General features: G+C 46.3%; 1 protein-coding gene across 6 annotated transcripts in view; it reads left to right on the top strand.

The window, feature by feature from the left end:
- Positions 1-12,791, top strand: part of LOC126354141 (uncharacterized) — a 331,010-nt gene that overhangs the window by 226,129 nt on the left and 92,090 nt on the right. For all 6 annotated transcript variants that reach the window (XM_050003547.1, XM_050003548.1, XM_050003545.1 and 3 more), the window contains exons 4-5: positions 3,645-3,770; positions 11,956-12,280. In XM_050003547.1, the coding sequence (XP_049859504.1) occupies positions 3,645-3,770; positions 11,956-12,280 (451 nt within the window). The remainder of the gene's footprint in view (positions 1-3,644; positions 3,771-11,955; positions 12,281-12,791) is intronic.

Below are 12,791 nucleotides of genomic sequence, written 5' to 3' on the forward strand. Positions count from 1 at the left end.
GACACGAAGCTTTACGCCTCGCCTGGGCCCGTCAACACCGGCATTGGACTCTTGATGACTGGAAACATGCCTCATGGTCGGACGAGTCTCGTTCCAAATTGTATCGAGCGGATGGACGTATACGGGTATGGAGACTACATCATGAATCCGTGGACTCTGTATGTCAGTAGGGGACTGTTCAAGCTGGCGAAGGCTCTGTGATGGTATGGGGCGTGTGCAACTGGTGTGATATGGGACCCCCGATAGGTCTACATACGTCTTTGACACGTGGCACCTACTTAAAAATCCTGTCTGATCACCTGCGTCCATTCATGTCCATTGTGTATTCCGACAGATTCGGCCACCTACAGCAGGATAATGCGACATCCCACACGTCCAGAATTGCTACAGAGTGGCTTCAGGAATCCTCTTGTGAGTTTAAACGCTTTCCCTATCCACGAAACTCTCCAGACACGAACTGTATTGAACATATCTGGGGTGCCTTGCAAACATCCTGTTCAGATGACATCTCCACCCCCTCGTACTCTTACGGATTTATGGACAGTCCTGCAGGATTAATGGAGTCAGTTTCCTCCAGCACCTTTACAGGCATTAGTCGAGTCCATGCCACGTCGTGTTGCGGCATTTCTGTGTGCTCGCGGGGGGCCCTACTCGATATTAGGCATGTCTAACAGTTCCTTTGACTCTTCAATGTAGTAACTGCATAAATAACAGCACGTCCCGTCGCGCTCAGGAATGTTGAATCTCTATTTTAGTTGAGAAACGAACTATCACTGCTAGAAATTCTGTAACCAATAAAAAGCCTCTATTATATTTCAGTGAAGCGGCATGTGCCTTCTCTTTTGCTGTGGACCACTATGCGTAGCATGTGTAGAGAACAGGCAGAATGTCACCAGATATTCATGTGGTGACATGTGATGCGACGGAGGCTACATGATGTTTAATGTAGTAGCCTGAAGACTGAATGATAGAGTTACAGTGATCTGTTTGTTCAGTCGCTCGTCAAATTCTTCACTGATCAGTCAACTGCGTAGCAAAGGATGTAGCAAAAGAAATGAAAATTAGCATTTAACGTCCCACTTATGTCGAGGTAACTAGAGGGGGAGCACAATCTTGGGTTGGGGTTGGGGATGGGCGGGCAAAGAATTCGACTGCGTCCTTTCCAAAGACATCGCACAGCAGGCAGCTTAAATGTACGCCTGAGAACTGTGAGCGGAATACAGACCTTCCCCTCACTCTTTTCCTTTCCGCGGGTACCCCTAGTCTGTTTTATCGGGTATCCGATGGCTCTGAGCACTATGGGACTTAACATCGATGGTCATCATTCCCCAGAACTTAGAACTACTTAAACCTAAGTAACCTAAGGACATGACACAACACCCAGTCAACACGAGGCAGAGAAAATCCCTGACCGCGCCGGGAATCGAACCCGGGAACCCGGGCGCGGGAAGCGAGAACGCTACCGCAAGCCCACGACGGGTATCCGAAAGAATATTGCCCGTACCAATTGGCATGTGTGTTGTGTTACATTTCTCGCCGCTTAGGAACTACCATTTCCCTATACTTCTTTACATACTAATCATGGAAAACCAGTGCACTGACGAGTTGAGTCGATTTTTTTGTACAGGATGATTAAAATTAAACTTTCAAACCGCTGTAGAAATAACACTAATGGTCAGAATGACGTCAAATTGCAACGGAATATTATCGGAAAAGCGGGAAAAGGTGCAGCATAAGAAAAATAAATATTTTCAAAATGTAGCAATAGATGGCGCTGTAAGCACCATAATTTAATAGTGGTCAACTGCAAATGACTACTGGATCATACAACAACGCCTGACGTGAACATTTGACGTTAAACAAACTGTACTAGGCCGGCCGGAGTGGCCTAGCGGTTCTAGGCGCTACAGTCTGGAACCGCGCTACCGCTACGGTCGCAGGTTCGAATCCTGCCTCGGGCATGGATGTGTGTAATGTCCTTAGGTTAGTTAGGTTTAAGTAGTTCTAAGTTCTAGGGGACTGATGACCTCAGATGTTAAGTCCCATAGTGCTCAGAGCCATTTGAGCCAAACAGTACTACACAGTGTGCATGGGTACACATATGTGATAGTGTAAGCCCATCCACCTCATCACATCGGATGAGGAAAATCGGTTTTTAATTGTCTAAAATGACTTATTGATAGTCAGCTGTTGGGAGATATTTATATTAAAAAGTGAACTCATTCCAATGAGTAGTTAAACTAATGATAATAACTGTACTTTAACGTTTTGGCGCCCTTGCTCCGAACACAGCAGCCAATCACAGAGCAGTAGCATTTTGCACGCGGTATTTCTCACGGGAATGGTACCGAATCTAACATCTCTCACAGGTACCTCACACCAGATTTCGTCATCTATATACTTCTCGCATCTCCACTGCTCTGGGAACAGCTTCTTGGACCCTAATATGATGGCTGACTAAGCCAGAAATATTGCACTGTTAGTGATCGAGGGAACCCTGCACTACAGTGGTACGTCACAGACGTCCTGCAGTCAAAGGTATTAACTCTCATGTGACAATATCGTGGTGCCAAATTTCAAACGAAAAATGAAACTTCCTGTCAGATTAAAACTGTGTGCCCGACCGAGACTCGAACTCGGGAACGAATAATGTTCATCCGCACATGAACTGCATGCGTGATTTTGAGGCACTTCCATGCTCAGCAACATCCCCAGATTTGTCCCCGACAGAACATTAGTCGGAGAAGCCCTGATGTCAACTTCGCTCCAATGACCAGTTACAGCAGTTGTGGGCAGCTTCCCTGAGGGGAGGTTACAATGACTTGATGACACCCTCTACAACCGAATCAGTGTATGCATGTAGATCAGATGGAGTGCATGATACTGGACTCTTGAAGTCAAGTTCTTCGTAATTTTGACTCGATTCTCTAATCAGCGAAAGAAAGTCGCATACCTTCTCAACATTTCATTTCCTCCTGCTTCACGTTTTTGTCAGGTAGCGTATGTCTCAGATGAGAAGTGGAGGACTCTGACTGGCCGTAAGGTCATCCTTTGCCTTATCTTACTACGTGGATGCCATGTAGACGGGCGTGTTGTGAGGACACTGCTCTTCCGGCTGTTGCCAGCTTTCCAGACTTCGGGCCGCTGCTCCTCTGAATCGACCTGTCACTATTCTTCAAAAAATGTTCAAATGGCTCTGAGCACTATGGGACTCAACTGCTGTGGTCATTAGTCCCCTAGAACTTAGAACTACTTAAACCTAACTAACCTAAGGACATCACACACATCCATGCCCGAGGCAGGATTCGAACCTGCGACCGTAGCAGTCGCACGGTTCCGGACTGCGCGCCTAGAACCGCGAGACCACCGCGGCCGGCCACTATTCTTCCATCAAGGAATAATCCTTTGAAGTATCGAGAGTTGAATCCGTGTCCTACGTCTGGCAGTGACACAAATCCTCAGGAAAGGTCGACAGCAATGCGACTTGTTTTTTTTTTGTGATAGATTTAAGTTGAACGGTAAGAAAATCGAGACGTAATAATATTCACCAGCAAGTAATTCTCCTTAGGAATGAAGGTCAGTCTGTCGGCTTAGTCCTGTTTCCTTGCACTGTGTGCCATGTGTGTGCTTGTATGTGTGTGCAGAAGCATGGTGCCGCACGTTGAGACCGCGGCGGTGGCTGGCAGCGGCGGGCGTGGCGGCGGTGGCTTTGGGAACTATCATCGCGTACCTGCCCTGTGGAGACCTCTTCGGCATCGGGATCTTCGCAGGTAAACTTCAAAGCCACACAGACAAAGCAACCCATGTGCATCTTCATAACTGCACTGCGTATTGACCTGACCATTAGATTTTGGACGTGCAGATGTTTCAGCCGCATACCTTCTGGCCATCATCAGGGTGAGCTGACGCACTGAAGGTACAGAACTCGCATTGTCAGCCTACTCTGAAGGTGACCTGAAGGTATGCGGCAGAGATATCAGTAACGTTTCAAGTCCTCTACTGGTGTATTCTGGTGGGTTTAGGTCGCTAAACATGGTTAGCACATCAGAAGACAGCTGAGGAAGATCTTAGCTGAGGGGCGAACAGTGAAATAGAGTAACGATATTGCCTTTTCATTCAGAAGGTTCTATTTTTTCTTCAACAGCAGCATATATCTGGTACCCAAACAAATTAACCTCGCATCGACTACTGCAGAAATATGGTGAAATTATAATTCTGTTACTTAACTTACTTATTATTCACTTGCACAACTCTTTCGAGCTGACAATCGGTATTCTAAACTGAATGCACTATTTTCCTTCACTAAAAAATTCGTATGAGGTGCGACAATAAAATAATAACACTGATTTTCTTTCCAGGATGTGGAAACCCTGCAGGCTTTGACCTCAGTCTATAAGCTGCTTCTAGTCCAAGCGGCACATCGATGCAACTTCTCAGTCATGAGTTGTGCTGTAATAAGTTAACATGTGTTTGTGTCTCTCGTCACGGAAATGGAACCACGTAATATTGCGCAACAGTATGCCATTTCTTTTTGCATTAAATTGGGTGAATTTGCGGCGGCAGCTTACGATAAGCTTCAGAAGCCTTTTGGAGAGGAGGGTATGTCAAGAGCTCAAGTTTTTCGTTGGCATAAAATATTTAGTGAAGGCAGAACGAATGTTGAAGATGAAGGCCGCAGTGGACGACCATGCATGCTTGGGTGCTTCTTTGATTCCAAGGGAATTGTTCATAAAGAGTGGGTGCCTCCTGGACAAACAGTTAAGCAGTTTTACTACAAAGAAATTTTAGAAAGACTTCGTAAAAGAGTTCTTAGTATCCATGCCAACATTGCTGATAATTGGATTCTGCATCACGATTTTGCACCATCCCGTACTGCTCTGTCAGTACAGCAGTTTTTAACCTCAAAACAAATTTCAGCACTATCACTGCCACTTTATTCACCAGATATCGCTCCGTGCGACTTTTTTCTATTTCCAAGAGTCAAAACAGCGGTCAAGGGACACCATTTTCAAACAACACAAGATGTCCAAAAATCTGTGACGAGGGTCTTGGAGGATATTACAGAAGATGAGTTCCATAAAAGTTACCATCAATGGCAGAAGCGTTGGAAAAAGTGTGTGCAATTAGAAGATAACTACTTTGAAGGAAACAACACTTAACTTGACTAAAACGGTTTTTTCACATCAGTCTCATAACTTTATTGTTGCACCTCGTATATCAGTCACATTTGACTTTTAGCGCAATAAGGACTGAAGTTATGCTCTTGTCCACGTGCCCGTCGACCTGGGACTGGACCGCAGCGACGCACGGATGCACGCCAAGACCGTAGGATCCTACGCAATGCCGTAGGGGACCGCACCGCCACTTCCCAGCAAATTAGGGACACTGTTGCTCCTGGGGTATCGGCGAGGACCATTCGCAACCGTCTCCATGAAGCTGGGCTACGGTCCCGCACACCTTTAGGCCGTCTTCCGCTCACGCCCCAACATCGTGCAGCCCGCCTCCAGTGGTGTCGCGACAGGCGTGAATGGAGGGACGAATGGAGACCTGTCGTCTTCAGCGATGTGAGTCGCTTCTGCATTGGTGCCAATGATGGTCTTATGCGTGTTTGGCGCCGTGCAGGTGAGTGCCACAATCAGGACTGCATACGACCGAGGCACACAGGGCCAACACCCGGCATCATGGTGTGGGGAGCGATCTCCTACACTGGCCGTACACCTCTGGTGATCGTCGAGGGGACACTGAATAGTGCACGGTACATCCAAACCGTCATCGAACCCATCGTTCTACCATTCCTAGACTGGCAAGGGAACTTGCTGTTCCAACAGGACAATGCACGTCCGCATGTATCCCGTGCCACCCAACGTGCTCTAGAAGGTGTAAGTCAACTAATGATATTAGAATACAGTATATTTAGCCAAATATAAGGTAGATGAAGAATAAAGTTTTCTCAGCTAAGAAACTGATTGACCCACACTGGACGAATATAAGCCTGAGTAGTGGCCTTATGACAGACAATTATTGTATTTACGAAAGGACATTGCGCTCTATTAGCTATCAAAATGCCACTCCCACTTTAAGAGAGCTTTATGTTATTGCGGAACGAACAAAAAGCTTCATTGACATCAACATCACCTCTATCTGCATTCAGTACTGTTTCTTGACAACATAAATGTATATTCTACGCCTCTGAATCCATTTCTTCGACCAAATGTTTACTTTATTCTTAAATTTTCGTTTTTCGTCACGATGTTTTTTCAAAAAGAATAATTATGGCTGTTGCTCTGGTTCTTAAGCGTGACACTATAAACTTCTGTTTGTCTATGGCACTACGCGACTGGTGGAAACTCTTTTGCAGGGGACTGTAATCATGTGAATCCTGCGACACTGACGAGGACATCATACATATTAGTAGAATGTGATGAATGCAGTCATCCAAGAACACCTACATTGCACAGTGTTTAAAAAATTAACGATTATCAGACTAATGTGCCTTCTTGACTGCTTAGTTGGTTCAATTAGGTTTTATATTTTGTAGTAGTCAAATCAGTGTCTTGTTTGTATTATTATGTGAAATAATTGTATGTGGTGAAATGGGATCTGCGTGAAATCAAATAAAATGAAAAATAAGTGCACCTGCATATCGGTATTTCGACACGTGCAAACACTATCATTTTCAAGGCACAAATGCAGAGAGATAACTGTGTGCAAGTAAATTTAAAAATTCGGTATGCAAAGCATATGCGGAAAGATAACACACACACACACACACACACACACACACACACACACACACACACATACATACACGCACTGTAAACGCTAGCGCCACCATGCAGCCAAAGATAAACAAAGCAAATGTTAACATCCAAGAAATGAGTTAGCATTAGCTCTGTCCCTCTGTTTCCTGAACAGGAACAGAGCAGGATCCTCGCAGGATTTAAGGAAAAACACTGTCACTATTTATAATTAATATTCGCAGTCGGTAACTTCTGAAATTGGTCATCTTTGATTGGGTGGTGGCGCTGGTGTTTTCAGTGTGTGTGTGTGTGTGTGTATGTGTGTGTTTCCGCATACACTCTGCATATCGAAGTTTCAAATTTCCTTACACTCCTTTATGGCACTGCATTTCTGCCTTGAAAATGACAGGGGATGCTTATGTCAAAATATCGCGTTTGTCGAAGGCCTCACCTAGTTGCACTCCCAGAAGTACGAACGTTTTATACGCCGCCAGAAGTTTCCTGAAAGCAACTTGTCTGAACGACTTGCGGAAGTAAACACGCTCAAGTACCGGGTGGTTATAAAGGGCAGCTACTCACAAAGGTCCAGTGAGAACTGTAATTATCGTATGCCAACGAAAGTCTATAGATGTTCGAATGAGTTCATGCGGAACCGATTAACCCTGGAAGAAAATTAGTTCCAATTTTGGCCACAAGGTGTAAATTTGAAGCTGTGACTGCAAGAAATGTTTCCATATATAATGGACTAGGAGCGGGAAGTGGGTAGAATAGGTCAAACGACTGAGAAGGGATAACGTTGATTTTATTATTAAGTGCCACTGACACAATTTGTTCAATATAACCGACGCAGACATCGACGAGATGCTGCATACGTAAAACGACGTGATCAACAGTTGCTCGCTGCAGTTCTGGTGGAATTTCAGCAATGTGTTCCTGTATACTGGCCCTCAGGACAGTCAGAGCCTGAACTTACCCCTGGTAAACTCTTTTTAGACATCCCCAGAGTCAAAAGTCAAATCGATTCAGATCAGGTGATGTTACAACACAACCACCTGGAAAACATCTGGGAATAGTACAATCGTGGAAAGATGCATTAAGCACATTTTTCATTGGCATCACCCAGTTGCACATAGGTGTTGCTCTATGCTGCATGAAAACAGTGGTTTCCACACAGTTGCGCTCTTCCAGAGCAGGAATCACATGCTGACAAACAGGTCTCGATAACATGCAGATGTCACGGTACATCTGACAGGGTTCAAATGGCTCCAAGCGCTATGGGACTTAACATCTGAGGTCATCAGTTCGCTAGACTTAGAACTACTTAAACCTAACTAACCTAAGGACATCACGCACATCCATGTCCGAGGCAGAATTCGATCCTGCGACCGTAGCAGGCACTCGGTTCCAGATTGAAGCACCTAGAACCGCTCGGCCACAGTGGCCAGTCATCTAACAGGGCCTTCAAAGAAGAATGGACCGAGAGCAAAGGTGCTTGTTATTCCATGCACCACACCCTCAGATATGGCGAGAAGAATGGCTCTTTGTGCATATTTCTTGGTTTAAAAGTACTCGAAACTCTGTGGATATGTGTATTCACTGCGCCATTTAGCGCAAAACGTGCCTCGTCATTCCATAGACTATTTCCCGGCAACATGCTATCAACTTATATCCGTGCCAGAAACTGAGGAGCAAATTCAGAACATTGCTGTGGATCATGAGGTTTCAATTGCTGCATCGTATCAGTGTGAAATAGACCACCTCTCCATGCTGTTGACCATGGGATGGACAACTCTCGCAACACTACACGAACACTAGCACTACCTGGGGAATTTGCTGCATGTCCGTTAATAGCAACAGCAACCTTATGAATAACTTCCATTCGTATAGGATGGCCTCCTCATGCCGGTGGCACACTTCATTATCATCTTCTTTAAATCGTTTAATGACGCCGGGCTTCTCGTCAGACCTTTGAGTTGGGACAGTCTCTCAGTGCAATACTGTAATTGTTACTGTCCGCCTGCTTAGCTGGGTGGTTATGTGCTTGCCTCCCGTGCAAGTGGGACCGTGTTCGATTCCTGGGCAGGCTGGAGATGTTTGCCACTTGTGGACTGGGTGTTCCGTTGTCCTCATCGTCATTTTCTTTGTAATTGTTACCGTTCCCGTTCACACAGGTGTAATAACCTAAATTACAGGCCTATCTCGTTAACGTCGATATGAAGCAGGATTTTGGAACATATATTGTGTTCGAACATTATGAATTGCCTCGAACAAAACGGTCTATTGACACACAGTCAGCATGGATTTAGAAAACGTTCTTGTGAAACACAACTAGCTCTTTACTCGCATGAAGTGTTACGTGCTGTTGACAAGAGATTTCAGATCGATTCCGTATTTCTGGATTTCCGGAAGGCTTTTGACACTGCCACACAAGCAGCTCGTAGTGAAATTGCGTGCTTATGGAATATCGTCTCAGTTACGTGACTGGATTTGTAATTTTGCTGTCAAAAAGGTCACAGTTCGTAGTAATTGACGGAAAGTCATCGAGTAAAACAGAAGTGATTTCTGGCGTTCCCTAAGGTAGTGTTATAGGCCCTTTGCTATTCCTTATCTATATAAACGATTTGGGAGACAATCTCAGCAGCCGTTTTCGGTTGTTTGCAGATGACGCTGCGTTTATCGACTAGTAAAGTCATCAGAAGATCACAACAAACTGCAAAAAGATTTAGAAAAGATATCTGAATGGTGCGAAAAGTGTTAGTTGACCCTAAACATCTATGGTGCGAAAATTTGCAGTTGACTCTAAATAACTAAAAGTGTGAGATCATCCACATGAGTGCTAAAAGGAACTCGTTAAAACTTCGGTTACACGATCAATCAGTGTAATCTAAAAGCCGTAAATTCAACTAAATACATAGGAATTACAGTTATGAGCAACTTAAATTGGGGAAGGCTAACCAAAGACTGCGTTTTATTGGCAGGACACTTAGAAAATGTAACAGACCTAATAAGAAGACTGCTTACACTATGCTTGTCCGCCCTCCTTTAGAATACTTACCAGATAGGTTTGACGGAGTACTTCGAAAAAGTACAAAGAAAGGCAGCACGTTTTGTAATATCACGAAGTATGGGAGAGAGTGTCACAGAATTGATATCGGATTTGGGCTGGAAATCATTAAAAGAAAGGCGTTTTTCGTTGCGACGGAATCTTCTCATACAATTCCAATCACCAACTTTCTCCCCAGAATGCGAAAATATTTTGTTGACACCGACCACACGGTCACTACGATAAAATAGCGAAATCAGAGCTCGCACGGAAAGATATAGGTGTTCATTCTTTCCGCACGGCATACAAGATTGGAATAATTGTGAAGGTGGGTCGATGAACCCTCTGCCAGGCATTTGAATGTGATTTGCAGAGTATCCATGTAGATGAAGATGTAGAGGAAAACAGTTCACTAACAGCGCACTGTCGTGTCCCCGATAGCGACAGTGTTCATTTACATTACGGCTTGTCAAATGATAATGTGGATATCATTCCGTCGAACAGACAGTGTACAGCGCCAGATTTGCACCTGGAGGACAAAATTGGAACAAACTTTTTTTCGGCGCAAATCGGTTCCTAATAAACCCATTAGTATATCTACCTACTTCTGCTGCCATACGATAATTACAGACGTCACTGGTCCTCTTCGGTATTAATACACTACTGGCCATTCAAATTGCTACACCACGAAGATGACGTGCTACAGCCGCGAAATTTCACCGACAGGAAGAGGAAGCTGTTATACGCAAATGATTAGCTTATCACAGCATTCACACAAGGTTGGCGCCGGTGGCGACACCTACAACGTGCTGACATGAGGAAAGTTTCCAACCGATTTCTCATACACAAACAGCAGTTGATCGGCGTTGCCTGGTGAAACGTTGTTGTGATGCCTCGTGTATGGAGTAGAAATGCGCACCATCAGGTTTCCGACGTTGATAAAGGTCGGATTGTAGCCTACCGCGATTGCGGTTTGTCGTATCGCGACATTGCTGCTCGCGTTGGTCAAGATCCAATGACTGTTACCAGAATATGGAATCGGTGGGTTCAGGAGGGTAATACGGAACGCCGTGTTGGACCCCAACGGCCTCGTATCACTAGCAGTCGAGGTGACAGGCATCTTATCCGCATGGCTGTAACGGATCGTGTAGCCACGTCTCGATCCCTGAGTCAACAGATGAGGACGTTTGCAAGACAACAACCATCTGCACGAACAGTTCGACAACGTTTGCAGCAGCATGGACTGTCAGCTCGGAGGCCACGGCTGCGGATATCTTTGACGCTGCATCACAGACAGGAGCGCCTGCGATGGTGTACTGAATGACGAACCTGGGTGCACGAATGGCAAAACGTCATTTTTTCGGATGAATCCAGATTCTGTTTACAGCATCATGATGGTCGCATCCGTGTATGGTGACATCGCGGTGAACGCAATTTGGAAGCGTGTATTCGGCATCGCCATACTGGCGTATCACCCGGCGTCACGGTATGGGGTGCCATCGGTTATACGTCTCGTTTCACCTCTTGTTCGCACTGACGGTACTTTGAACAGTGGACGTTACATTTCAGATGTGTTACGACCCGTGGCTCTACCCTTCATTCGATGCCGGCGAAACCCTACATTTTAGCACGATAATGCACGACCGCATGTCGCAGGTCCTGTACGGGCCTTTCTGGATACAGAAAATGTTCGACTGGTGCCCTGGCTAGCACATTCTCCAGATCTCTCACCAATTGGAAACGTCTGGTCAATGTGGCCGAGCAACTGGCTCGTCACTATACTCGAGTCATTAGTCTTGATAAACTGTGGTATCGTGTTGAAGCTTCATGGGCAGCTGTACCTGTACACGCCATCGAAGCTCTGTTTGACTCAATGCCTAGACGTATCAAGCCCGTTATTAAGGCCAGAGGTGGTTGTCCTGGGTACTGATTTCTCAGGATCTATGCACCCAAATTGCGTGAAAATGTTATCAGGCGTCAGTTCTAGTATAATATATTTGTCCGATGAATACCTGTTCGTCATGTGCATTTCTTCTTGGTGTAGCAATTTAATGGCCAGTAGTGTATTCTGATGTAAACACCTCGGCAAGTGCTGGCGGAAGCTGGTTTCTGGCGGAAGCTGGTTTCTGGCGAGCGTCCTTGTACCGCCGCTGACGGCTGCCGTGTGCGCAGGCGCGGGCGTGGCGGTGGCGAGCTGCCAGGGCGCGGCGGCGCTGCAGTCGCACGTGGGCGGCCCGTCGCAGCTGTCGTCGGCGGCGCTCTCGGCGGCGCGCGCGCTCGGCCAGTTCTCGGGGCCGCTGCTGCTGCACGCGCTGCTGCGGCGCCTGGGCCACGCGGGCGCGCAGCTGCTGCTCGCCGGCGTCTCGCTGCACGCGCTCGTGGGCGCCGCGCTGCTGCGCAGGCGTGGCCGGGCCGCCGCCAGGGGCCGCGCCTACACGCTCTTCGGCGACGTCGAGCTCGGCGACCTCTCGCCCTCGCCGGTCACCGCGTGGAACGGGTAAGCGAAACACATTAAACCGTGGCGGCTCCTGTGTAAGGGCACGTCAACACCCTAACCTTTTTTTCCCCTTCATTGTGATTTCATTCCCGTGCCCCATATCCGCCGCCGAGTGACATGACACCTAAGACAAGAATAAAATGTCACATACAAGGCGATAAAAAAGGGGAACATAAAACAGAGTAAGGGGAGATAATGAAGGTAAAAATACACTGACATGGAGACGTTCATGGGGGGGACAACTAAAAATGGCATCATAAACTTAAAAAGCACAGTTGGCTATTCTTAAACCCAAAGAAGACACTGAATGCATATGCACAGGTTAAAAGTCGGCCACAGTATTAAAAACACACCAGAACAACACATCTAAAACCAACTTGGAGCACACACAATGAATATTAAAACTGCCAGGTGGGACTGGCCGAGGGAGAGGTTGGAGAGGATGGAAAAGGAGGGGAGAGCAAGGGCCAGCAGGGGAGGCGGCGGGATGAAGAGAGTAGGGGTGTCACTG

This window comes from Schistocerca gregaria, chromosome 3, assembly GCF_023897955.1.
Source record: "Schistocerca gregaria isolate iqSchGreg1 chromosome 3, iqSchGreg1.2, whole genome shotgun sequence".
Taxonomy (NCBI): Eukaryota; Metazoa; Arthropoda; class Insecta; order Orthoptera; family Acrididae; genus Schistocerca; species Schistocerca gregaria.